The 26319-nt window shown below is 44.8% G+C and overlaps 1 protein-coding gene across 11 annotated transcripts in view; it reads left to right on the top strand.

The window, feature by feature from the left end:
* Nucleotides 1-1165: 1165 nt before the first annotated feature.
* LOC144132323 (uncharacterized) overlaps nt 1166-26319 on the top strand; it is a 229274-nt gene continuing 204120 nt past the window's right edge. For 3 of the 11 annotated variants that reach the window (XM_077664640.1, XM_077664641.1, XM_077664647.1), the window contains exons 1-3: nt 1166-1537; nt 11031-11105; nt 13122-13198. In XM_077664640.1, coding sequence (XP_077520766.1) covers nt 11038-11105; nt 13122-13198 — 145 coding nt within the window. In that variant the 5' untranslated portion in view covers nt 1166-1537; nt 11031-11037. Of the gene's footprint in view, nt 1538-7429; nt 7595-11030; nt 11106-13121; nt 13199-15746; nt 15995-26319 lie in introns of those variants that run through there. The other 8 variants (XR_013314780.1, XM_077664643.1, XM_077664644.1 and 5 more) reach the window with 6 other exon arrangements.

Here is a 26319-nt window from a genome sequence, read left to right on the forward strand (position 1 = left end):
ACATATGCAGTACAGAGGGAGATAGATTAGGCTTCAAGTGTAGTAAGGAAAAATCTGCAGTCATGATATTTAATGAAGAGGGCGGCGAGCATAGAATACAGGAGTTCGTGCTAAATGTAGTGAATGAGTACAAGTATCTTGGGGTGTGGATAAATAACAGTGTTGAGTATCTGACAGAGCACGAAAAATATGTAATGAATAAAGCTAGTAGGAATGCACCTGTCATGCAAAAAAAGGGCACTGTGGAATTACAATAGGTATGAGGTGGTAAGAGGGATCTGGAAAGGGGTGATGGTCCCTAGCCTGACCTTCGGTAATGCGGTCCTGTGTATGAGGCCAGATGTTCAAGCAACGGGGAGTACGGAGGTTAGCTTTGGGAGCACATGGCAATACACCAAATCAGGGGGTACAGGGTGATATGGGATGGGCGTCTTTCGAGAGCAGAGAGGCTAGCAGTAAGATAGCATTTGAGGAACGATTGAGAAAGATGGAGGAAAAGCGGTGGGCTAGGAAAGTTTTCAGATACCTGTACATAAAGAATGTTGACACGAAATGGAGAAAACGAACTAGAAAATTGACAAGCAAATATCTGGACAGCAGTAAGGGGTCAAATCAGCAATTATCGGTTAAGAAAAAGGTTAAAGGAACAGAGAGAGCTCTGTGGAAAACAGGGATGCTGACGAAATCCGCACTGGAAACATACCGGACCTTTAAACAGGAAATTGTCAAAGAAAATATCTATGATAATTGCAGGGGAAGTTCTTTGTTGTTTGAGGCCAGGACTGGAGTTTTGCGGACTAAGACGTATAGAGTCAGGTACCAGGAGATAGACACTTTGTGCATTGCGTGCGGAGAGGAGGAGGAAACGGCTGAACACTTGATACTTTTCTGTAAAGGGCTTCACCCTACAGTGGCAGGCAGCGGGGATGACTTACCCAAGGCATTGGGGTTTAGGGATAGTGAAGGGAAAGTGGATTTTAAGAGGTTTGAAGTAACCAAGCGAAGGTTACCTGATTGGTGGCTAAAAGCAAGGCAGGAGTAAAATTTCACAAGACATGGCTAGGTGGCTTGAGCCACCGCCCGATGAAAAGGGTTCAGCCGTATCCATCTATCCATCCAGGTGTGAGCGTTCATCTCTCCATTGCCACTCATGCTTTTTGCCTCACGGCCAAACCTTGTCACGGCCTCATCTCTCTTGTGGCTGATAACGAGGACGTGTCAGCGCGGTCGTCGAAGAGAGTGCGGCGCGCGTTCCTGTTATGTGAAAATGAGTACGTGTCATGCGCGAATACTCGTGCTTTTAGCCAAAACGAAGTCGGACGTGCCGGTTTGTATTTTCAGAAGAAACACCTAAGAACTGAAGCTCGACAAGGCAGCCACGTCGGCTGGCTACTTTGTCAACAAACAGCATGGTGTACTGTGCGCGCTCGTAGCTTCGCGAGGACTCTTTCTTTGTGCCTGTGCTTTCAAGCCGCTCCCGCAGGTGTCAAGTTTCGTGTACCGGAGGAAATTGTTCGGAAATCGACGCTTGTACCTGGTAAGCTCTTCTCGAACCATCGCTGCGAGTGGTCACCAACTTTGCGTCTGCCTTGCGTGTTCTTGGCAGCCTCGGCAAGCGCCAGGACGCCGAGCGTACCCACTTGTCCTGGCTTAATACTGCGTGTTAAAGTTCGCAAAACGTTGAGCGAATCGAAACGAGAAGGCTGCCAGGCACCATGTGTTGTCGTGGGGTCTTTCGCGCGGACACGGGGCTGCGTTGTCATTATTCAGGCGATATGCATATGATATCGCATTGTGCCGCGTTCACAGAGCTTTTCCTGGACCGTTAGATGGCACCTCTTGCTCTGTCTTCGTTTCTTGTAGAGAGGCGAGGCTTACTGGCTCATTCTATTTTCATTGCGTGCGAACAGAACTGTGCAATAATGTGGCATGGATGGACTTGTGGAGCGGCGGCGCGCGCTTTCTGCCTGCTCACTGGCGGCGTACCCAATCGGAGCTCCTCCGGAACAGGAAGACGACCATCGACTGCTGCCTACTATCTCAGGGATTTTATAGCAAACTCGCAAAAACGGAAATAGATGAAGAGGGGGAGTGATCATAAACGTATCAGTCTGCAGATGGGAGCCCAGATCAAAGAGAAATGCAAAAAAAGACAAAAAGGGGGTGCGAAATTAAATAACGAACAAATAGCGCTAGTAGTAGCAGGTATTGAGGAAGCAACATAGAAATGGCCCATCGAAAAGTGGGGTTATAACCACTTAGAACTACTAATTAGTACAAAAATGAAACCAGTAAATGTGGCACACTGGTGGAAACGAAAGAGGAAGCCATGAAACTAGTGGAATAAGGAAATTAAGGTCATCGAACGACGACTACTGACTTCAAGGAAGCACAGGGAGGCAAAGAAGGCGCAGTTATTTTGAGGAAATGGACCAAAAGTTTGAATCTTATCGTAAAAAGAAACTGGAAGTACAGGTCCTCGTAAAATAAAGCAGTCCACTGATTGCTGGATGTCTGAAGTTTACAATGCAACTAGGGGGGTGCAAGAAAAATCTGGAACTGAAAAGTTGGCTGGGTAAAAAAGAATCAAAGAAAGCAGGAATGGATTCGAGATGCCGAGGGAAAATATTTAGATGGAGGCGACGCTGTGAACTACATCACATCAGTTGTAGCTAAGTCATTTAGGAGTGACGATAGGGTAATCTCCCCAAATGAGAGACCAACACAGGACAGCACAATAGAAAACAACTTAGTACTGGAAAAAGGCGGAAGCAAATATTCCGAAATGCGCATCTGCAGGGATAGATGAAATTCCAATCAAGCTGATTAACGATCATGGTCCAAGAAGCAAGGAAGCATTGTTAAAAGCATTGGAAACAGTATTAACAAATAAGCAAATTATAGACAACTAGCAACAGAGTAAAATGAATTTGATTTATAAAGGGAAAGGAGGTAGTATGTACATAGACCGATTTCAGTAACATCTATTATATACGGGCTGGCAATGCAGGCGGTGAAATTAAAAATGCAGTTATGGATAGAAAGTAATAAGATACTAAGAACTTCAGAACGGGTTCAGAAAGGGTGGGCGCTTATATGATAGCCTATTCATGCTTACCCAGTGCACAGAAATAGCTAGGGCTGAGAACAGACCTCTATATTTAGGGACATGACTGGTGGCATACGCCGTGAACAGGCAACTCCTGTGCAATATACTGAAAAATAAAAGATCAGTCCTCAGGTCATTTATTTGATACACAAAATATATTTAGGTAATAATGTTGAAATTACATGGGAAGGGATTAGAATTACGACAACTGTCGTGGTATGAAAAGGATTATGGAAAGGTTTTCCTATGTCACAGCTGCTGTTGTTTAGTAGCCCCTCTTTAAAGGCATCCCCTTCAACGGCCATCATGCCTCATTGCCGTGGTTGCATTTCGAGTGAACACCTCGGCAAAACAAGCGAAAAAGCAGGTTTTATTTTACGTGTGCCATTTTCATGCTGGTGGTGGACAACATGCGTGCATGACACAGCACTTTATGTGATGAAGGAGGAAAGAAGGCAGCAAGAAAATAACCTAGGTTATAATCTGTTGTATAGATTAGGCAGAAAGGGCGGCTCCCTGGTTAAGGTCATCATCAGCAGCAGTTCAACTGTGCCTACTACAGGACAAAGGCCTCTTCCACATCTCACCAATTAACCCTGTCCTGTGCCACCAGCGTCTACTCTATGCCTGCAGACTTCTTAATCTCATCCACCCACCTAACTTTCTGCCACCTCGTGCTATTGGAATCCAGTCTGCTAACCTTAAGGACCTGTGCAGTCAGATTTTTTCTACACAATGTTAGCAACGCATTCGGATAGCAAGATAAATTGAAAATGGTACGAGGCTGCAGAAAGGCTGAACACAGTATAACTCATGTTCTTATTAGTGGCTATTTATTAATAAAATAACAATGCAAGGAAAAGACGTTGCTAGCCGCGGCATCTGCCATTGAAACCTGAAGCGCCTGAGCTGCGACTAGCGGGAATAAAAGGATCGGGAGAGGGAAAGAAGGGAAGCGATGGTAAGAAAGGGTATGGGTAGTGGGTAATATACACATAACTCATGAGCAGTTTTTGCTTTGCAGAAAAGAGTAAATTTGAACTTGCATCAGCAAGGAACTGAGAAAGATGCTGTGTATTCAAGTGATTGTGAAATGTTAAGTGGGGACAAGTGCAGTAAAGGGCACAAGCTATTGTCTCATATAATGTGCATACTGTAAATAAACATTTCCTACAATTAACCTCTACAGAAATAATTTCCTTTATAACAACAAGAGAATGGTTTGCTTACTTGTTGGCGTGCCAGAGAGATTATTGTTCTGAGTTCTTACCTTCGATACTGAGTAGTCAGTTCTGAAAGCCTGTTATGTGCAATGTTCCTGAGAGGAAATTTACCATTACTTTGGGCTGGAGTTTCTCTCCTCTTTTCTGCTCTTTAGCAAGAACCAACACAGGAGGATGCTACCAGGATGCCTTGTGTAGGGTGCCTCGATGGCCAGCGCTGCTTTCAGGGTGAGGACACTGCCCTCAACGGCGGCATGTTGGGTCCCACACTCCCGTACGGCTACATTGGGAGCAATATGGCGGCGGGCTGTTTCGAAGAGAAAACTGTCTCCACCGCGTGATATTCTGCAAATTTGTTGTTTTCCCAAGACACGGTGGTACCATAAATTGTTTGAAAAGGTATATCAGAGTTAGTTATGCAAAAGTATGTCTTCTTTTGCAGCTAATCTGCCGAGAAACTCAGTGCCTTGTGAACAGTCGTTACATCCTCACAACGGGCGTAGCATATACCAGTGGAATCTGCTGACCCAGATACTTTCATTTGGTTACTTTTCCAACAAACAGGATTACTTATTTCTAGCTGCATTTTTATATTTGCCAAAGTCTGCCATTCAAACACCTTCTCGTTCGCCATGAAGTCAAGTGCGAGAAGTCGCCTTTGACGGCTGCTAATTTCAGTTTACGAGGATGGAACGTTAAATTTGCGTATTATACCGCCGCCTCCAGCAAAAACTGTTCTGGAATACAAGCATTTTTGCATGCCTTGCCTCGCATACTTTGCAGTTCTGTTGGTTTCCAGTCGCCTCGCTTGACATGGAATTCCCACTTTTTTGTTTCGTGTGCTCTCCCGAGCAAAGCGAAATAGCCGCTGTCTTTTCACTTCACTTCACTTCACTTTATTACCTTAAAGGCCCCCGGGATGGGGGGTGTTACATAAGGGGTGGGTTACATGTATAAAACAGATTTAATAAACAAAGAAAACACGTAAGGTACATAAATTATTCGCTGTTAAATATAGTCTCTAAACAATTCACAAATGTTGTTGGACAGGTGATTGCAGCGATGTGTGGAAGGCTGCTCCAGTCCGTGTCTGAACGTGGAAAGAATGACGATGCAAATGTCATGCAAATGTCAGTGTGGAACACAACCCGGGAACACAACAGTTGCTCATAGCTTGATCTCCGACTGCTGCATCACGCACAAAATGCGAGCTCACTTCAAGCAAGGAGTTGTGGCCCGGTGGGCAAAATGGCCTACTTTCGCCTCGGTTTTGTATGTTTTTAGCGTTCTCCGCCGCCTTCTTTCTCCTGATTAGACACATCATTACGCACCGTGGCATTTTTTCTCCTGAGTACAGCAGCCTCACTATGATCACACCTTCTGTACCACGCTGTCAGAAGTCACATGTTTTGTCCACTAGACTGCTAGCATGTGCGCAGATGATGTAGTCCGGGAAAGTTGTAATCGTCCTGCAGTTGATTGCGCCAAGGTGAGGTGATGATGAAAACTTGCCAGACCATATCAAAATTTGCCGAGCGCTTTCTACAGAACCTGACGACAAAGGCATTTCCCAGTAAGGTACCTATGATTTAGGCGCGCTCTCACTGGTAAGCCGTATGTATGTGAGCTCTCGTCCTTCATTTTGCCCAGTTATTTATCTTTATGTCACGAAGGCATTCTAAACCCCTCCCACCTCCCTCATCTACTTCTTTTCGCCAGCTCACTAGAAATCCTGGTACAGTACCTACATTCTGTGCGTCAGTAGGTACAGAAGTTTTGTGCGCTGCTTCTCCAACTAGCCCAGACCCATACCTTTATGAGAGAACTGCCTTGCCCAACTACTATATAGTGGGGCGACAGGCCAGTGTCTTTTGGAAACTGAAGTGGACTGTTCTGCAGAAGCAAGGGAGGCGGCCTGCACTGCTCCAACTCCCCTTTGCTAGTTTAGCTTGGCAGGGATAATGGGATTCAAACGCAGCGGTAGCAGGGGCTGATTTTGTGAGGTCTCATTCTGAATCAGCCGCTTTTGATGGCTTTTTTTTTGGAAGTTTTGAAAAGAAAAGTTAAATATATCTGTTAAATTTGTCCTCGAACAAGGCTACTTAGCAACCAGGAATCAGCAAAACATCGTCGTATCGTATGATCAATCTACATGTAGTCAACACCGCTCAAAGTGAAACCTAACCATCTGGATGATTCTTTTGCGGAACAAGCCATTAAGGGAAGCAGTTGAGAAAGTGTGACCATTAGGTTTTCAGACGTGTCACAGCTGTACGCCTCAAAGCAGTGGGGCGACGGACCGCCTGTAAGAGAAATTTGGTATTACCGCGTCGAATTCTCCATATATGGGGCAGTAATCAGAAAAAGGGATCTCGGAGAATGTTGCAAAAGCATGTCGCAAAATGTTGCAAAAATGTTGCAAAAAACTACGCATAAATAATTATATTTGGCAGGTCATCCTGAGCGCTGCTGGCATACCAGTGAAAATTGGTCCCTTGTGAACAGTACTTACGTTTGAACAGCGAATGCAGCGTAGTTGTACTGAATTCGTCGACCTAGCTGATAAACTTACCACTACGAAGGACCACTAAATATCCGCTGTCCTTTTGCAGTGCAGACAGTGGCTGGGGAACGCAGCAGTTCGTTGTAACTTTTCAATTGCTGTGTAGTTGGAGCGCCTGCACCATGCATAATGCACACTCAGAAGTGGCAGAATATTATTGCCACAAACGAAACAACTATGCATCGCCTATTTCCAGTTGAGTCGCCACGCAACCGCATACAAACCGCGCCACACGCACAGCGCACTGTACGCGACTGGTGCGTGGGACCTAACATGCTGCCGAGAGGGGCAAACAGCGGCGTGGGGTGGTACAAAGGTTGGCCCCACCCTGAAAGCGGAGGCGAGTGGCATCAAGGCGCCCTAGCCTTGTGGAACACCCATATTTTACAAGTGGCAGCAGAAATGATCACAGGGTGCTTCATGCACTCCAAATTTGGTACATCTCATTGGCAAGAATAAACCTTATTGTCATCATATCCCTGCTTGCAGACGACTAAAAGAACACAACTTAGAGAATGCATAAAACATGTGCAGGCCTGCAGCCTCTGCCATACCAGCCTCCGTGTTTTCAAGCTAATCTGCAGTGGGCCAAAACCACAATTGCACAGCACGAGCACCATGGTCCCACGTGAGCGGCCGCTCCGCCTGCGGAGGAGGGATAGGGTGACAGTGCCGCGGTCGTTAAGCAGCAGCAGAAAGGTAACACTCCTTGTGCACAGGCCGTACAGAGCTCGCGCCGCTGCTCCAGTCCGGTTGTGGTTGTGGTGACGTTCATCCACGTTCTGCTTGTAACTGGAGCCGCTAAGGCGGCTAAGTCTGTCGTCGTCGTCGGCTTCATGAGCCAGTCAGTTTTTTTATCCCCACTCGAGGAGGAGCGCAACGAGGAGGCTGTGTGTGGGAAATCTGAGACAATAAAGTCATTCATTGTTTTGATTCCATAGCTCTCAGTCTGTTGTTCTTGGCCTGCGCTAGCATCCCAATGTACTGACCTTTGTTGGTACTCTGCGCGACATTGATGTTATCTGTGGGGACAGGACAGCAAACCTTCTTCCTAACGCACCGGATTGTCGCGATACGGTCCTCTCTCTGTGTGAATGGTACTCCTTTATTTCAGCATTTGCCACTCTGTAATTTTGTGCCATTTCTGCATTGTGTTTATCCACTGTTCATTCGTTTAGAGGAGGTCTGTATTTATCTTTTAAAGGGTGCTAACATTGTCTGAGCCAGCACAATAAATGCACAGGCAAAGAAAAAAAATGTGGTAGGAGAGTCAAAATCTGGGCCAGTTGGTGCATGCTAGAAAGGAAACCAGGGGTTAGCATGGGTGTGTGCCTCCCTTTTCTTCCTCCTTTGTTCCCACTAAGCAAAAACGTGTGTGGGTATGCTCCCCGGGATCTGGCTAGTGTAGAAGGGCACATTTGGCACCTATGAAGCTACCAGGGACTGCTCCTCGCAGACCTTGGGGCCTGGGCTTGTAAATATTTTCACTACAAGGCTCAAAAAGTAGACCCTGTGGTCTGGGAACCAACCCTGCTCTTGTGAGGGACTCATCTTCCTCTGTCCCATGCGATAGCTGCTGCTGTTGCCGTACAGGTCGGTCATCTTTTGGGAAACATGCCATGTTCTTGCTCTTGCCTTCAGGGTTGCTACTTTGGCATCCTGCTTGCCCACTGCTATGGCTTGTCTCCAGCTTGCAGTTCCTCCTTTTCTAATTTTTTTTTTGATGGCTAGCAAAAGGGTTCTTTGGGTGAAAAGGGCGTTTGGCCTTCCTTGGTAAAATTTGGTGCATTTGGTATAATGTCTTGGCAGTATGTTGCGAAGACCCCTAAATTACCAAATAAAATCACTGTGTTCATTTACAAATCAAGTGTCTGCATAGTACAGCATTGCACTTAAGTCTGGTAAAGAATGGAAATGCAAAAACCTTTCTCTTTCCTCTCTTTCTCTCCCCATTTTTATTTTTATTATTGTTTATTTTTTACTATTTTTAATTTTAAATTCCTTTATTCCTTAAAATTTTTGTTTTCATTTTTGTTTTTATTTCCTTGCACATGTCGCTTGTCAACTGTTGCTTAATGAACTTTTACGTTTTATTTTAATTATCATACAACTGATGATTGACAGCTTGTGCAGGCAACTTCCGTCTACAACTTCCGTCCATGCCACTCATGAGCCAGAAAGGCTTACACCTTAAAATACAGTGCGAACCATAGAGTTACTTGCTGCACACCAGAGGGATAGCTGGCGGCTCTTCACTTCATCCACCATGGGCGCCCGAGGCATGCCGGGAAAACAGCACACCGGTTTGACACCTAGTGACTTGTTGACTGTGCTACAGATTGCATTTTTTGGTTCAGTTTTGTTTTCATCACTAATTTTTGCTGATGTTTTGTGCCCTTTGTGGTTGTGTAGTGCAGCTACGCATGCAGTTCATTCGAGATCCGAAGCATCCAAAGGCGCTCGACTCGAAGTGATCTGAGCACAGTGCCTGGTGCCTACTAGGCCTAAATTCCGTTTGCCCCCTCATTGGGAGCCATTTACGCAGCTAGCTGGGTTTTTGCTTAGCGGGAACCAGGGCTGCTTGTGCATTGAAATGTGAAAGAAGGGAACAGGGTTTTGTGTGAACTGAGAACCCAGCAGTCTGCTGCCGAGGCCACTCTGAAGATTTCTCATTGGAGTCTCGGTCCACTTACCTTTTAAAAGCGTTTTGGTTAATTTTGAAAACTGGCGATAGCCGTGCATTGCATGCAGAAACGACTTCCACTTCATGACATGAATGAATTCACGCAAATACCTGCATGTTGCACTTGTCAGCATGACGGCCGTAAGTGACGACCGTCACTTACATGTGGTAGGAGAGGTTTGTGCTTCCTAATTTATGTTTTTCTTGGAAAATTTTGTAAACGGAGCGCCAGGACATGTCGAGAGCCGGCACTTCATGCATGTGAACTAGTTTCTCATAGAAAGCGGAGGCTCGTGCAAGTTTCTCATGGCACAAACATTACCTATGCAATGGGACATAGGACGCGTCCCGCAATAGCAGACTACACCAATGAAACATTTCAGTTTTTCACAGTGTGAAAACTGGAGCTTCTAAAGTTTAGTATTTTAAGAACTAACAATTTTTTGCAATAATATTTGCTGTAACAAGTGTGTGTGTTAAAGGCAAAAAAAGTATTTCCCACGGTTCGCTATATTTTGCAGTACGAAGAGAACGCTCTCTTCTACAGTGGGCAAATTCGGTGGCCATTTATGCCTATCTGTTTTTCTGCTAATTTACTGCGATGTACAGTTACCATATTTTATTACACGACATACTGATTGCAAAACAGTGTTTCCTTGCAACATATAATTGCAAAAATTTTTATTTCTGCAGTTGTAGTTATGTTTTAGGGCCAAGCCAAGTACGCTGTGCTGTCTCCCCGGCATTCCCACGGTAGATGAAGTGCCCTTTAAGAAGCTCGCAATGACGGTGGCGCCTGCTTTTCCTCTAGGTAGTATTTAGAAACTTTATGGCGGCAATGGTAAAACGAAACGTGCGAGCACGCGTGGATGTCGCGGTCAATCGTGGGCCTCTGAGATGAATTCTTGCAGTAGGAACTGAAATACCATTCCACATGGTTGTCTAACTGACCAGTGCTGCTCTTAAAAAAGAGATTACAGATAAGAGCGGACAAAAGTGTTCAGTGCAGCCTTTCACTTTTGAGGAGCGGCCGGCGAAACGGACACCATGATCGGCGACCGGCGGACTATGTGCAGTCAAAGTTTCATTTGTCTGTCGCCTCCTTGTGTTTAAAAAAAACAGAGAGGTAGTGTCTTAGAAGCAAACTAGATGGTGCAGCTTGTCCATGAGGGCAGACTTGAATTTTGGTGGCAGTCTGAAAACGTCGCTTACGTTTGATCGATGGCCAATGTCGTGGTAGCGAAAGTTAAGGCACTCTCCTGATTGGCCGAGGAGGTCTCTACCTTTCATAGTGCTGCAAGGATCTTATGAGATGGAGTACAGTACAGCCCACTTATAACGATACTGAGAAAACCGAAAATTCTGATTGTTATAACCGATTATTGTTATATCTGTACCAGCAAAAAGAAAGCAAAAGATCACAGCCATGCGTTCCCTCATGCATGCCACCAGTGGTCCCATGGGCACTTTTGTCAAGGGTGCACAGCGTCTTGCTCTGCCAAGTTCTCCCAGCAAGCCACCCCCAAGGTATAAATGTGCTGTACTGTTATCTGCACACAGCATCTTGGCACGCTGCCAAGGTCTAGGCTGCATACAGAGCGAAATGAGGGGCTGAGACAAGCAAACGCTTAAAAAAAATAAATTCTCAACAACAAAAGTGGGGCACGATTTCGGAGATATCGCCTTGCGCTTAGGCGCTATTTTTGCTTGGCTCACAAAAACACAAACGGTCGTCACTACCTTTGTGTGAGAAAGCGTTGCGTGGTGGTGGCCAAGCAAGCTCTTCTCTCCTTCCTTGAACGATTGTGACGACGATAGAGGTGCACATTTGTATGCCATATTGCTCCCCTAGGTATACATATTATGAGGGGAAGCTGCAACTCTTGCACGCAGGAGGCGGACTTGGTGGAGTGGTTCGAGCAAGTGCAGGCTCGCCCTGCTTGATTATCTGACTGCCGATCTTGGTTTATTCTAGGCATATTTCTGTTGCATTGAATGACACAGCTTGCTAGTAATGTGTTGGCCGCACCAAGGCCTGTCTCAGTGATTTATGAAAATGCTCGCCTTGTGGCGGATGGGTGGCGTCATCTGTTATAAAGGCCACAAATCACAAACATTTTCTTTTAACAGTCTGCAAACACTTGTGATAAAATTGCGTGTTATTAATGGGAAAGCATTACTGGGCTATGTCGTTACCGGAAGTGTCCACAAAATGTGTCGCTGGATGTGACGTCAGCAGTCATGATCTGAAGAGTGGTGTGGTGAAGCATATAGTCAATGATTAAACAATATCGAGTCAGAATCATTAGTCATAGGTAATCAAATGAGTTAATTACTGATATTGATTAACAGCAATAATTAATTAAAGAGAATAACAACACTAATGATGGTGATTGATGAGGATGATAGATCAGTTTAATTAATGAGGCTATTTAGTGAGACCATGTGACTTCATAAGAATGTGACATCCATATGTCTGATGACATCACGCCTACAACCAGAGTACAGCAACAAAAAAGTATACATCGTCGAGTGGTAGCATTGGAGATCGAAGAGTGGCGGACGGACCTTAATGCAGTGGCCAATTAGGTGTTGAAAGGCGTTGACTAGAGCCACCAACGTCGCGGCAAACGCGAACGTTTTTGCATTTCTCTAATGCAGTCTCTGCAGTGATCTAAGTTTTTTTATAAGAAAACATCGTTTTCAGTGAACATGTGCACTTGGCCAAAAACTGCTTCAGAACACGGAAATGGTAGGTGTATGAATGGACTGTCAGCGATGGTCTAGTGCTAAACGATGCAAATAAGTTGGCCTCTCCACAATGCATGGATGCTTCTCAACCATGTGGTCATGCTTAGCTAATGGAGGCACGAGTGGCGCAGGGAAAACAAACGCACAACCCTTAGCTCTTATGCAGTAAATCTATCCCAAGGCAGTACGCAGCGCCTAATCACGGATTTCGCCATGTTGGTCCCTTTGTGGAGTTTTCCATTATTCGCTTCAAACTATTTTATTTTTATGAAACTTTTGGACATATTTTGGTGGTTAACACCTTTTCGGCAGCCAGAATTTTACGTTGTGCCCGCTATTTTGCCGCTAATTTTGCATCATATACAGTTTATTTTGAGATAACGGCAGTGAGAGAATTGATAAATCTAAAGAATTGGATCGTTATAAGCAATGTATCGTTGTATCTGGTATCATTATAAGTGGATTACATTGTATAGCATTTTGAAAAGCGTCTTTTTTTTTGTGCTGGAGTTTGGGGACTCTAAGGGATGTGGTGTGATTGTGGATTCAGTTTCTTCAAAAAACCCTTCCCACTACCCTTTAAGTCATAGCTGCCTTGGCCTTGCTTCTTTAATGCAGTATGTCACCTTTGAAAGATGGCAAAATGTACCTGTGTTGTTCTAAGTTTTCCCTACACATCAAAGCACCCCAGATGACCGAAATTGATCTCGAGTCTCCCACTAGGCTCTTCTCCCTACAGTCAAATTCATCCTCAGTCTGGCTGCTTGGCTGATCTGTTTGTGTTAAATACAGGTGGTACCCAGCCTTTGCTGAAATCATGGGGATGGAGACGGCACCTCTCAAACAGTGTGGAACAGGGCGCCTAAAGGGTGAGTGGGACGGTGCCCTTGCAGCTGTCCTTAACCCTTTTTACATGCTATCGTACACAGTTGTGTACAAACTGAACTCGCGGCTTTTTTTCAGAGTGTGCTGCACGTAGCAGTGATTTCTTTCAGGTGTCACATCGTTCGTGTCATAAACGACTTTTTTTTTATGCCATACAGCAAACACAGTAAATTTTTTTACTCGAAACATTAAGTGCAGTACCATGTCGTCCGCCATTTTTAATGTAGGCATATTTTGCCACCGGTTGTAATATTCAACTTTTTTTTCTAATTTTCAAATGTTAAGTGTAGCTTTGCCAATCTTTTGATAAGCTGTGGCATTTCAATTTCGCAGTTTTCATCAATTATGACACTTTGTGTGAAATTGCGTGCATCCCTGCAAAAAATTAACCATTACTACTTTGCGCTGGAAAACTAATTGGTCTTTCTTAAGGCCTTAATATGCTATTTAGGTGGAAATATAAATATTCTTCCTCACCTTGGATACGTAGCATAGCGCTCTCGTGAAGAATGTACAGGTGCTTTCCTTGGCCAGCTGTTTTATTTCACGGCACCAAAGTGTGACCACTGCTACTAGTTAACTCAAGAGTAGTATATAGGAATTCAGTGGGCTTTGTCTAATGTTGGTTGTAGCAACTTGCATCTCAGCTTTGGCGGCCACACTTGTGTGCACTCTGGATGCTTGGGAGATCCTTTGGCATGAACTGAAACAGATCCCGAAATGCAGTTTGTCCCGAGTGCTGCTTTGTGGGCAGGCACTTAGTTATCACGGTTGAAGAGCCAGTTTCTGCAGCTTCAGTGATCTGCAGTGCTGCTGCTTTCAGCTGGGATTGTGAACGCTTCTTGACAACTTTGGCAGGGTTTCATCTTGTTGTCGTGTGCAACAACATGGCCGGCAATGGATATTCAGCATCAAAAAGATCTGAAGGGCAAGCAGCATTCCTTTTTAGTGTGATAGCATTCGGGTTGTCTTCCGATGGAAGAATTCTGGCTTCTCTATCACGAAATTCCCTCGAGCATGGCCACATTAGAAATTAAGACAAAACGGGGTACCCAGGACACACGTGCACAGACAACTTTGTTTATTCAGAAAAGAGGGACATAGCAATACTCCATGCGCATGCTCAGTTCAATGTATTCAATCAATCTCATTACCACCAGGTGTGTCATATGCAATCTCATTACCACCAGCTATGTCATACGATTCATAATCTCCTTTGCTTCTTTATTAGTTTTATCTAATAAAGCTCGGTGGTTATGGCGTTCGCCTGCTGACCCAAAAAACATGGGTTTGATCCTGGTCATGGCAGTCGAATTTCGATGGAGGCGAAATTCTAGAGGCCCATGTACTGTGCAATGTCAGTGCACGTTAAAGGACCCCAGGCAGTCAAAATTTGCGAAGCCCTTCACTATAGCGTCCCTCGTAGTCTCAGTCTCTTTGGGACGTTAAATCCCCGTAAACCATAAAATATCTTTTAGCGTGGCGGAGGGTGTGCTTACGCACTTGTCTACACCGGCCTCTGATATCCCAAAACCTTCTTTAATTTCCTTTTCCTTTTGGTGTCTCACACTAGCTGAGATGGTAGTTCCGCCAAGTCCCCATTGCTGCCTTGCTTGTGACGTCATGGCAACCTGCCCTAATGGGCTCTCTGATTGGTGTAGAGAGGTCACATGGTAGGCGGCCACTTGCCAAACCCCCCCCCCCCCCCCTAAAAAAAAAATTCCAAAGGACCGCAAAATTCATGTAACCCCACTTGATATACAAGGTACTCGAACATTCTAAAAGGTGATTATGCCTGCATACCATATAAGGGGCAAATGACAGGGTTTCAATCAGTTTTGGCTGGAAAATTGTTAGAACATGAGACACTCATTGTAGACTTCAAATTGTGAGAACATTAAACATTCATTGCAGACATCATAGCAGACAACCCAAATGCGATCACACTTTCCTTAATAATATGGTTAAGAAGGCCCCCAAGTTTGTGTTGTCACTTGCATCGATTCTGCACCGTGGCTGTACGCAGCAAACAGCCCTCTTCAGGGCAACTTCCCTCCTTGCTTGGTCACAGAAGGTAGGTCTTGTTGTAGCACCACAGAGTGCAGGCTGGAATTCTTAAGTGCCTGGCATAGGATTGATACTTGTGGAGGTGGTTGTCCAGGGCAGTCAGACAAAACTGGTTTAGCAGCAGAATGTTGAATCTGCAGCTTTTAAGAAAGAGTGCTCATGGCACCAGAACAGATCTTCTCTAGTAGAAATCCAGGCTACCATTCTTAAATCCTCAGCGGAAGTTTTCTTGAAAAGCACAGTGATATCTCTGATAAATGTAGGGATCTTTCCATATTCCACATAGTTGGAATGGCTGTACTGAAATGGCTCAGAGCTGAATTTGTGGTTCTTGACATGATGAGCTGAAACCACCTGACCAGCATTCTGTCCGAAAAGCTAGCAGAAAAAAAAATGCGCCTAATGTTGCCTAATGTTTTGTCAGCCTAGAAGCTGGCGTTGCTTTTATTAATACCTTACCATTAGAAGGGTCTGTGCAGGTGGAAATGGTGACCTCCATCTGTCAGTAGCCAGTGGCAGGTGGCCCGCTTTCCTGGCAAGGTGGGCAGGTGGCAACTGGGGTACGGATGAACTTGGTTGCGAGATTTGTCACGTGCCACTTTTCCGCCGACACTAGTTGCTTCCGTACATGTTTCTTGTGCTTTCCTTTCTGGTAGCCAGTAAGTATAGAAGCTTGCTGCTGGCCATCCAATAAAATTCAGTTGTCAGTCAGCGCTCTGTTGTGTGACTTGTGTGTGTTCCTTCTGTCTTGTCTTTAGCGCTATAGATATGGAAGTTAGAAACCAACTCGCCCAGCATATTGTATTCTGGATGAACTTAGTTTACTACCTCGAATATAACAAGCCTTAGTATGCCACCTTTATAATGAACCTTAGTATGTCACTTCGGATATACAAACTTTTGTATGTTATCCTTGGATACAAAATCTTCCATGTGTTATCCTCGGTTATAATAAACTTTCATTTGTTACCATGCTAACGATCCTAAGTGTGCCACCTAACGATCCTAAGTATGCCACCGTGGATATCACGAACTTTCGTGCCTAGACCTCTGATATGATTTTTTCAGCAGCGCAGGGGACAAAGGACGTGACAAGTGCACAGACACGTCCTTTGTCCCCTGCGCTGCTGAAAAAACCATGTCACACCAACTTGCCCAAGCTTCTACAGTATCAGCGCTCTGATATGAACTAAGTGTACCACCACCTTGGATATAACAAACTTTAGTGTGTCAACCTTGGATGTAATGAATGTTAAACACAGTCAAACAATCACTGGGGATCGCGTAACGCAGTTAAACAATCATTGAGGATCGTGTAAGAGTTATTTTGTTGCACTCATTGTAGCCATCTGTGAAGAGGTTTCAGTGGGAAGCCAGCTTTAGTCCTTGTTCCTTTATACGCTCGGTTGACACTTCATTTAGTGTTAGGCTCAGTCTTCTGATTCTTCTGTTGGGCACGGCACAGTTCTTCAGACCCATTGTCAAGTACTCGTTAGGTCCTTGAGCAAACTTGGGACATCTGCTACGAACAAGTGTTCGCAGGTGGGTGCTGGCCATGGAAATTGCTGTCTCCATGAGTATCTCCACCATGTCTCCTTCCGTAGTAGGAAGCTTGCCAGGCCTATCTGCGGCAGGGGGTGCTGGGTACGTGGCTGGTATTGGAAGATGTTAGAAGGTAGGCAGGGATGACTGGTGTGTGAGGTGGTTGTGCCCTAGCCAGCCACTCCTCTTTCGGCATTGGGGCTGAGTGCCACAAGCTGTGTGCACTGTGCAGTCGATCAGCCTCTCTAACAGCGGAGACAACTCCAGTTGCATCTGAACATTTTCATTGGGGACACGTATTTGTTCTTATGTGTATTATGTTTTAAATTACTTATTTCGTTTTCGAGGCGTTAATACATACACTGCCACAGGCCACTTATTTACAGCTCAGTAAGTGACCAGAACCGACAACGCACTCCCTCACCAGAACAGGATTAGGCCACCCTGGTGTAGTACTTGGCCACAACCTTCTGAAGTGGTAAAGGAATATGCCTACTTAGGGCAGGTAGTGACAGCTGACCCGGATCACGAGAGGGAAATAACTAGAACTATAAGATTCGGGTGGAGCGCATATGGCAGGTTCTCTCAGATCATGAATGGCAGTTTACCAATATCCCTCAAGAGAAAAGTGTACACCAGCTCTATCTTACCGATACTCACCTACGAGGCAGAAATTTGGAGGCTAACGAAAAGTGTTCAGCTTAAGTAAAGGGTAACGCAGCGAGCCCTGGAAAGAACAATGGTAGGGTAACGCTAAGAGACCGGAAGCGGGCAGAGTGGGTGAGGGAACAAACACGGGTTAATGACATCCTATTCGAAATCAAGAGTAAGAAATGGGCTCGGGCATGGCATGTAATGCGAAGGCAAGATAACCGCTCGTCCTTAAGGGTAATGGAGTGGACTCCAGAAGAAGGCAAGCATAGCAGGGGGCGGCAGAGGTTAGGTGAGCAGATGAGATTAAGAAGTTTGCAGGCATAGGGTGGGCGCAGCTGGCAAAACTCAGGGTTAATTGGAGAGACATGGGAGAGACCTTTGCCCTGCAGTGGGTGTAGTCAGGCTAATGATGGTGATGATGAAGTGAGTTTAGCATGAGAGATGTAGAATACTCATGTAGCTGCCTTATTCTATGGAGTTCCAGCTTTTCTCTTTTTTTCCTTAGCATTGGCACCCAGTGTTTGGTCATCCATCTTGCAATAACAGTTTTGCAGCGAAATGTTGGTGCTATGCCACGACAGACGCTTTAACACAAGTTCACGCTTGGTTCCATGCTTGCAGATGTCAGACTCAGGAATGCTCACTGGTGAGCAATTTAGGTGCAAGGAGGTCCGGTGATTAAATGGTGCTGGTTTTGGCAGATTGATGAACTCCTTATTTGTTGACACGTCGTTGCTAAATAACTACATAGCTGTCTGTGACAGTGTTGACAGCAAAGGTAGCTAGGTAGATAAGTCCTCCCATGTGAAGTTACTTCACGAGGTCGTATTGTCCATCCGTGTCAGCTACTGATGCCTTCCTTTCCTCTATCAGCGCATCCCTGCATTTTGTACATTTCAGCTTTTTCAGTGTAGCATACAGTGTAGCCTTCCTCGTAAACCAATACTGGTATGATGTCTTTTAGTTCTGACAGTGCATGATCCGTTACTTCTACATTTAAGCTAGGGTGTGGGTGGTCTGTTGGATCTGAAGCTTATCCAATCGCTTATCCTTGTTGATGGCTGGCAAAAGGCTATGCAGCCGTAGCTTTTTCTCACATTCATACACTTGTCTTATCGACGCATGTTACTGGGATCCAGCTAGCATCCTGTGTCTTTCAAAGCGCTCCTCCAGGCTACCTGTCTGGATCTTTCCTGTAAAAATACATTGTCTGAAATGAAATATTTTCGTTTTTTGTTCAGTTGCTGTGCCAAGGGCACATTTAAATTTGTACAGAGCCTGGCAAACTTTGAAACGATTACAGAATGTCAAGGTTTCAAACCTCTAATCACGGCTTTGTAAAACGAAATGGGGCGTTTTCGGGAGCTTACAAATCATGAAAAAATTATCGGTGACTGATGCTTGATGAACGTGTGCCACGTCTGCAAACACTACACAATATAGTGCAAACAGTGAGAAGGTGGTCTTGCAGTACCACTGAATAAGCTGGCTACAATGTAAACCAACTTACACCCTTAAGGGTGGATTATTATGTTTATAACTAACTCTTACACCCTTCAAAAGGGCAGTATTAGATGGCAAAGCCTCCTTATAAAGGGCACTTTTTAACAACTTCACCCTTTTTGAGCAAAAAATGAGATAGGCATGTCATAGGTCTCCTCGATTTGGCTACACTTTCTACACTGGTTCACAAAAGTTCCATGCAAGTGTAGCGCTAGTTCTGAAATTGTAAGTGTAGCTAGACATTAGCACTCTCAGTGTAGCAGCCAAATCGAGTGTGAAAGTGCAGGAGTGTGCAAGCCTTCGTCTGCTGCGGCGGCATAGAGCTACTACTACGTGCGGTGGCTGCGGCCATTCCTCCACACTTTTGACATGTGCGCAGCGTTGTTTTTGTTTGTGGTGGTAAACCTGTGCGGTGTGGAAAATGGAGCATCTGGTGGCAGCGGCAATGGAGCTCGCTGACTCGGACAGTGATGACGAATTTAACACCACCCTTTATGTTGCCTTGTGCAAAGTGGCGCGGGTCGAGCGTCATCGAGTGAACGGCTACTTCGAACTGGTGACAACAAAGTACTTCGACTTAGAATTTAAGAAACTGTTTAGACTTTCACATGAAACATTTAAGGGCTTGTGCAAGTGGTTTCAGCTATCACCGTATTATCCTAAATGTGTTTCGGGCCGTCCTCAGATCACGGCATAGAAAAGTTGCCTGATTACTTTGTGCTACCTTGGAGCTCAAACAAGTATGTATTCAGTTGCTGATAGATTCGACGTATCCGAGTCATCGGTTGTGCTGTGCACACAAAGGGTGCTGAATTTTCTGCACTCAATCAGCGAAGAGGTAATATGCTGGCCAAGCGCTGCTGACATAGCCCGCAGTAAAATGGCTTTCTTGTCGAAAAGCAGGGAGAAAGGTCCCCGCAATACCGTCGGATGTATCGATGGCTGTCATGTCGAAATACTGAAGCCTGAGGAATCAACTGCATCATACATCAATAGGAAGAAATTTCCTTTGATAATACTTCAAGGTGTATGCAACGACCAAAACAAGTTTCTGGATGTATTTATTGGATTCCCCGGTTCAGCACATGATGCTCGGGTTTTGCGGGAAGGAATATTTGAGGAAGCTGCTGCCAAATGCGGCGACACTTATATACTCGGAGATTCCGCGTATCCCCTTCTGCCTTGGCTTTTAACGCCATACAAGGACGATGGCTCAAGCTTTCCAGCATGGAAGAAAAGATTCAGCAAGTTTCACAGCCAACAGAGAGTTGCCATTGAGAACACCTTCAGGCTTCTGAAGCAACGCTTCAGACGATTATACCTTGTCGATGCAAAGACAATCATGCAGAGTTGTCGTATAGTCATGGGAGCGTGTGTACTTCATAACGTGTAATTCTGAGAGGGACTTCATTGCAGACCTTGCAGATCTGCTTGCTCATGATGATGTTGGTAATAATGAAGAGCCCAGCGAGAGTGCCGCAAATGCAGGACACTGTGAAAGCCGAAGGAAACTAATAGCCCAGCACCAGTGCTGACCGAAAAAGAATGCACATAGGAGCAATGCGAACTTGAACTTGATGTTCATTTATTTTTCGCCTCAGCGGCTTTCACTAGACGCTCTAGGAGGCGTATTTTCTCCTCGTGCTGCTTCCACTTCTCAGCCATCGCTTCTTGCAGCACCTTTATGAGGCTGCCAATTGCGGTTTTGTCCTGCCGGCTACGTCACCTAGATGGTGTTGCTTTGGTGCTGTGGGAGGGCATAGGGGGTTCGTCCTCTTCATCAGCAGGCCCATTGTTGGGCAACATGTTCTCTTCTTCCCTATTGCTTTCATTAATAAAGTTTCATTAATTTCAACATAACAAAATTTTTCATTCCATGCTATAACTATGCAAAAGGAGTGGCAGAGAAATTTGCTGTTGGGTAGCTTGGTTTCTCGCCATTCCTGCAAGCAGAGCAGCACACAGCGTATTTAAGAGCTGGAGAGGTCACTACAAAGAGAAGTGAAAACTTAATTGCAGATCCAAGAAGGTCTTAAAGTATCTGAATTGTAGAATATTAAGCATTCATTAATTAGTCAAGATGATTTATCTGTACATGCCTCCACGACAGACACATATGCATGCAAGCATGCGAAAGCAAATTAGAGCTACAACTAAAACATGCCAGTTAACATTATGTGAACATAATAATTTCATCCGAGAAAAAAAGAGTGTTTAATTGTAAACTTACGCAACTATTCTTTCTGGTGCAAGCAATGCCACAGGGGTAATGTGGTGCTCTCTTTCTAGCACCTCGGAGAGTTCCCTGTCAAAAAAAAAATACAGTGTCAAAGGTCATCTTCTGAGGATAGCTACTTGAACAAACAATTGAAACGTCTGCTGTTCATACCGTTCGTACAAGCAGGCTGCTCGCGAATGTCCGGACGAGCCATTTTTAACTTTTTATTTTTTGTATGCTCTCTCCATCGTTTTCCATTTATTTTCCACCTGCAGTGGTGTCAGGTGGCAGCCAAGTTCATGGTTGATTTGGTCTGCAAGCTTCTCCCACATGGCCTTTTTTGTCCTGAGAAAACAAGATTTTGCCAGGCATTAGTACCTTACTGTTAAGTTTTTGCATAAGGATAGCATCAGATACAGCACATTCCAAGCTCTAAGGATGTAGCATGTTACAGCACGTTCCAAGCTTATACCATGGACCTGTGTGCTTTTGTGTAACTTTTAATAACAATGAACTATGAAAAACAATGAATGATGTTCTTCTAGAACTAGATAGTAAACATATCCATTGCCAGTGCGCCGAGCCATAGCTTATGGCTGAGAAAACATTGTGCGCTCTAAACTTAAGCAACAAAATAAGAAAGGTTAACGACACAAAGTGCACCAATGATGCATTGCAGAAATCAGACATATACGCTATCTGGCGCATAAGCACGTGTCGTTACGGCATTTCACACGCTGCGACTTACCTAAAGCCACCCTTTCTGCAATGTTATCCTTGGTTTCCTTATACTTTGTAATCAGGAACCTTGATTTCCTGTCGTTCCATGCATCGTGTTCGCCGTCGCCGGACGGTGGCGGCGAATAACATGACAGCCCAGGCGACGGCGTGGGCTGCCAGACTGGCGGCGGCATGGTCTGCCGAAGAGGCGACGGCGCGAGCCAACTGCCACTGTCAACGACAGCCGGTACCGTCGGTGGAGGTGTGTTGGGTATAGGCTCTTCCACATGTAGCACACTGATGCGAAGGCCGCCTAGGTAAATAAAATAACTTGCAGAACATCACAAACGGCGACGTAGCCCACGTGCTTAACCAATAACAGTACTCACCTTCCGTCTCATAAAGGAACCCATCATCTTTTTTCATGTGCGTGCCGTGCTCGTCAAGCACGGCGTATACCCGTGTTTTGACGCCGTCAATCAAGACGAGCATGGCTGCGGAAACGTCTGCTACGGCCACATGGGCTTACACGAAGTGCACTCGCCGAACTCGGTAGTGTAGAAGTGTAGAAGAACTCGTGTAGCGCTTGGCCAAATCGAGTGCCGAAGTGCAGGTGGCGCTGGCTACACTAACAAATCGCGTACGCGAGTGTAGCACTGCCTACACTAGCGTAGAAAGTGTAGCCAAATCGAGGACACCTCATGTGACTTGCACCTTTTCATGATGGGTGTAAAAAACATTTTTTACTTTCGCACCCTTTCTGGATTTTTCTTTTTTACTCAGTCCCATGAATTCCGGAAACTTTTCATTGTGTATCATGTAGCCATGTGCCGCTCACTGACATTTTGTTCCATCGGGCAAAGCAGTGCAGTTTCCCAAATGTACTCCTGACAATAGCTCTGTTTTCCCCGGGGCTCTGAATGTTCAGAATATGTCATGAATATTCAAAAAGAAAGGACACATACATGACACTGCACTATTTGGCAACTATTTATTTAAGTGAATACGTTAAAGGACTGGAGACACCAAATTTTTGCTCCCGTGTTTTCTTTGTAATGATGCTTTAGACAGCCGTATATAGGGTCACCGCGTGGTATTCGTTTACGACCGCTAAATAATTTATAATTGAATTTCTTCTTAACACTGTTTTGGTTTCTGTTTCATCAACTGAATGATGGATATGTCATGTAGTCGACCTTTATGTCACGTGAGGCATGACAAAGACCGCAATATAACTGCTGCTGATATGTCGTTTGTTGTCTTTACAGCTCTTGAAGCAGGCTAGTTTAAGCATTTTAGTGAGTTGAAACTATGTATCAGTGTTTATACTGTGCCTAAAGGTCAGCTATGCATCGCAGCCACCGTTCGGTTATTGAAACCGAAACCAAAGCAGCATGAGAGAAGAAATTCAATTATGAATCATTTAGTGGTCATAAGCGAATACCATGCCGTGATCCATGTATACTGTTGTCTAACACATCATTTAAAAGAAGAAAACATGCAACCTATTGTCCTTTAAGGGAACCTGAAACTTAAAAGACGAAAACATCCAACCTATTGTCTTTTAAGGGGACCTGAAACATTGCTTGCAGCATGGCTCGACTATGCGAATGCGCTTTGGTGCGCGGTTATAAATCGACGAGTGATGCATTTCGCCTTGGTCACGTGCACACCTAGAAAAAGTAGCTCAAAGATGCAACTTATGTTCGTGGCATCATGATGGTAGCTAACATCAAAGAGCCAATAAGTGCCCATTAGTGCAGCTACTCCTGCAATAGAATCCGGCACTCGAATAATCCTGGTCCTCTCCCCAAAGAAAAACGGTTCTTCTGCTTGTTTAATGCTCTCACTGGTGAATGCACTCTTTCTACCAGTGAAAGCATTGCCACCATATGCTTCACGAGCTGGTGTGCAATTGTTTCGAAAGATTCTGTGATATTATTATTAGAACATACGCATGGAAACGCGTTAATACTACACGAAGTTCACAATTATGTTAGCCTCACATATAAAATTGTGGCACGCTCCACGCTCGATATGCGGATATGAAAATGCTCAAGGTCTCGTTGGTGGTAAGCTCTGAGTGCTGGCCTTCGGAGTCACTTTTAGTGGCTGTCTCGCATGAACCACGAGAAAGTGACAACCACCCAGCACACCAGCCGTAACGCAGATGCTTTATTATGAATATGGTCCGCGAAAACCGCACTACTTGGAGCGAAGTTCAACAGTAGCACGACGTCATGTAATACACGAACTGATGGTAAGCATTTTCCGCTCGTGCGGCTGTGCACTGCATAATCTGCAGTAGCGGTATGCAGGAGCGTAAGTCATCTTTCTTTGCCATTCCTAATTCGTCCTCGGGTGCTCCTGTTACTAATGGCGGCACCTCTTAACTTACGAGCAATGGGGTCTCGCTACACACGTGGACGCAACTGCACAGCATCTGAAAGCAGAAGTGACGGTTTCGGTGGCGGAACAGCTTGTTCATGCGGCTATGTTGTGCACTTGCCGTTGCAGATTTTCCAAGATGAAACCTTTCTTTCTATATTGGCTATCTAGCGCTGGCGAAATGTTTGCTGCGTTCGCCGTTCGGAAGTGTGCATGCCAATACATTTTCACAGCCTAGCCTAATAGCTGCCAATTCAGGCTTTTTGGAAAAGTCTTAGCTGCTTCAGGTGGTGCTCTTATCGGAGGGAATACTTGTGCGCTTTTACCTCGTGGTCATTTTGAGAAATAAAGACGATTGTTTTAGCATATGATTTACGTTGGAATTGAACCAACCATAACTTGTATTTAGGCTAGTTCGCAAGAAGGTTGGTAATAAGCCGAATTTCAGTGTTTCTGTCTACGTTTGGCTACACCTTGTGTTCTAGTCAAGTGTCATTTTTTGTTTGGAGGGAGGCACTTAATGAAATCGTGGCGTTTTAGATAAAATAAGATATCATAATATCCTGCACTGACACAGAATGATGTTTTCAGATTGCCATTCTGAGTACTGCGGCTGATACTGTTTCATTTAGCACATAAAGGTGATGATGGAAGGGAAATTTATTCATCTGTCTGCTTAGATGAAAAATGCGATTGCATCGTCTTGAGCATTCCCTTTGCAGCTTGATCTGTTGCTTCTTCAGCTCATGGCTGCCAGAGGCGGCCTTGGCCGCATGCTCCTCCGCTTGCTGGTGCAGCACCAGCAGGTTGTTAAGCACTGAAGCAGCCGCTCTTTTTCGGTTTGCTCTTGTAATGCTGCTGGTGCTGCTGGTTCCGGCACGAGATGGGCCAGGTACTGCTCCAGGGGCTTCACTCGCAGCAGTCTCTTGATTTGCACAGTCTGAGCCACTACTCGCAGCCTGCACGTCGGCCTCACTTTCATAGCTGGCTATGACTTCACCGTCTTCAGGTGCCGACTCAATTACTGGAACCTGTATGTAATAACAAGGTAATAACAAAAGAAAACAAGTATTGCAAGCAATGCTCAATTGTATGCACTGCTTATACAAAATAAAATGATGCCATGGAAATAAAACAGGATAGAACAATGTGTAGCTTATCTGAAAACGTGCAGAGTGATTGTGACTTCACGCTTTGGTAGCATGTTCCATTCATTATTGGTTCTTGGTAAAAAAAAATTCAAGAACTCGCTCATTCTGGACAGTTGGCATTGGGCTCTACAAGCTTTGATCGTGGCATGATGTGCTTCCTATTTTGTTCTGGAAGTATTTCACCTGATTTGTTTTCACCTCGCGAGTGAAAAACTAAAAAACACTTCTTTCCTATTTGGCTCTAAGTCAACCATTGGCAAATCAGGTTTACACAAGGAAAATGATAGATCAGAATGACAGCACGGGTTCAGTACATAAACTGCTCAAAGACAGTGAATTCATTCCAGTTTAGAAAAATAGCAGGCAGTGAGCGAGTCCCAGATAACATTTTTTATATTCAAGGGCCAGGGTCTTTTCTTCATGAGTAGCACTGTACATATTGGATCTTTGCTATCAAAGTGCTTTGGAGGCTTTGGTACATACTTTATTTGTGTTAATTCCTGTGTAGGAAGCTGTTGGGCCTTCACTTCTCACCCCACCTTGCATGAAACATGCTTTTCTTTAAAACAAATGTATAATAGTCGTGCATTTGCATGAGGTTAACCAACTTTCCTTGCCACCTTGCAGGTACGATTAGATGCACAAAACCAATCACAAAGGAAAAAATGACGTTCATAGGCACAGTACTGTTCCAGTGATTTCCAAAATAGTACTCTATTGTGATATCACATGGAAACCGGTATGACATGCTGAACAGAATATGTGCTTATTATGTATAAAAATCCAGCTTACAGCATTATCTGTGCAATGAACAGCACTAGTATAATAATGAAAACATCTGGTTACCTCCAAACTTTCTTTG

The sequence above is a fragment of the Amblyomma americanum genome, chromosome 5 (genome assembly GCF_052857255.1).
Source record: "Amblyomma americanum isolate KBUSLIRL-KWMA chromosome 5, ASM5285725v1, whole genome shotgun sequence".
Classification (NCBI taxonomy): domain Eukaryota; kingdom Metazoa; phylum Arthropoda; class Arachnida; order Ixodida; family Ixodidae; genus Amblyomma; species Amblyomma americanum.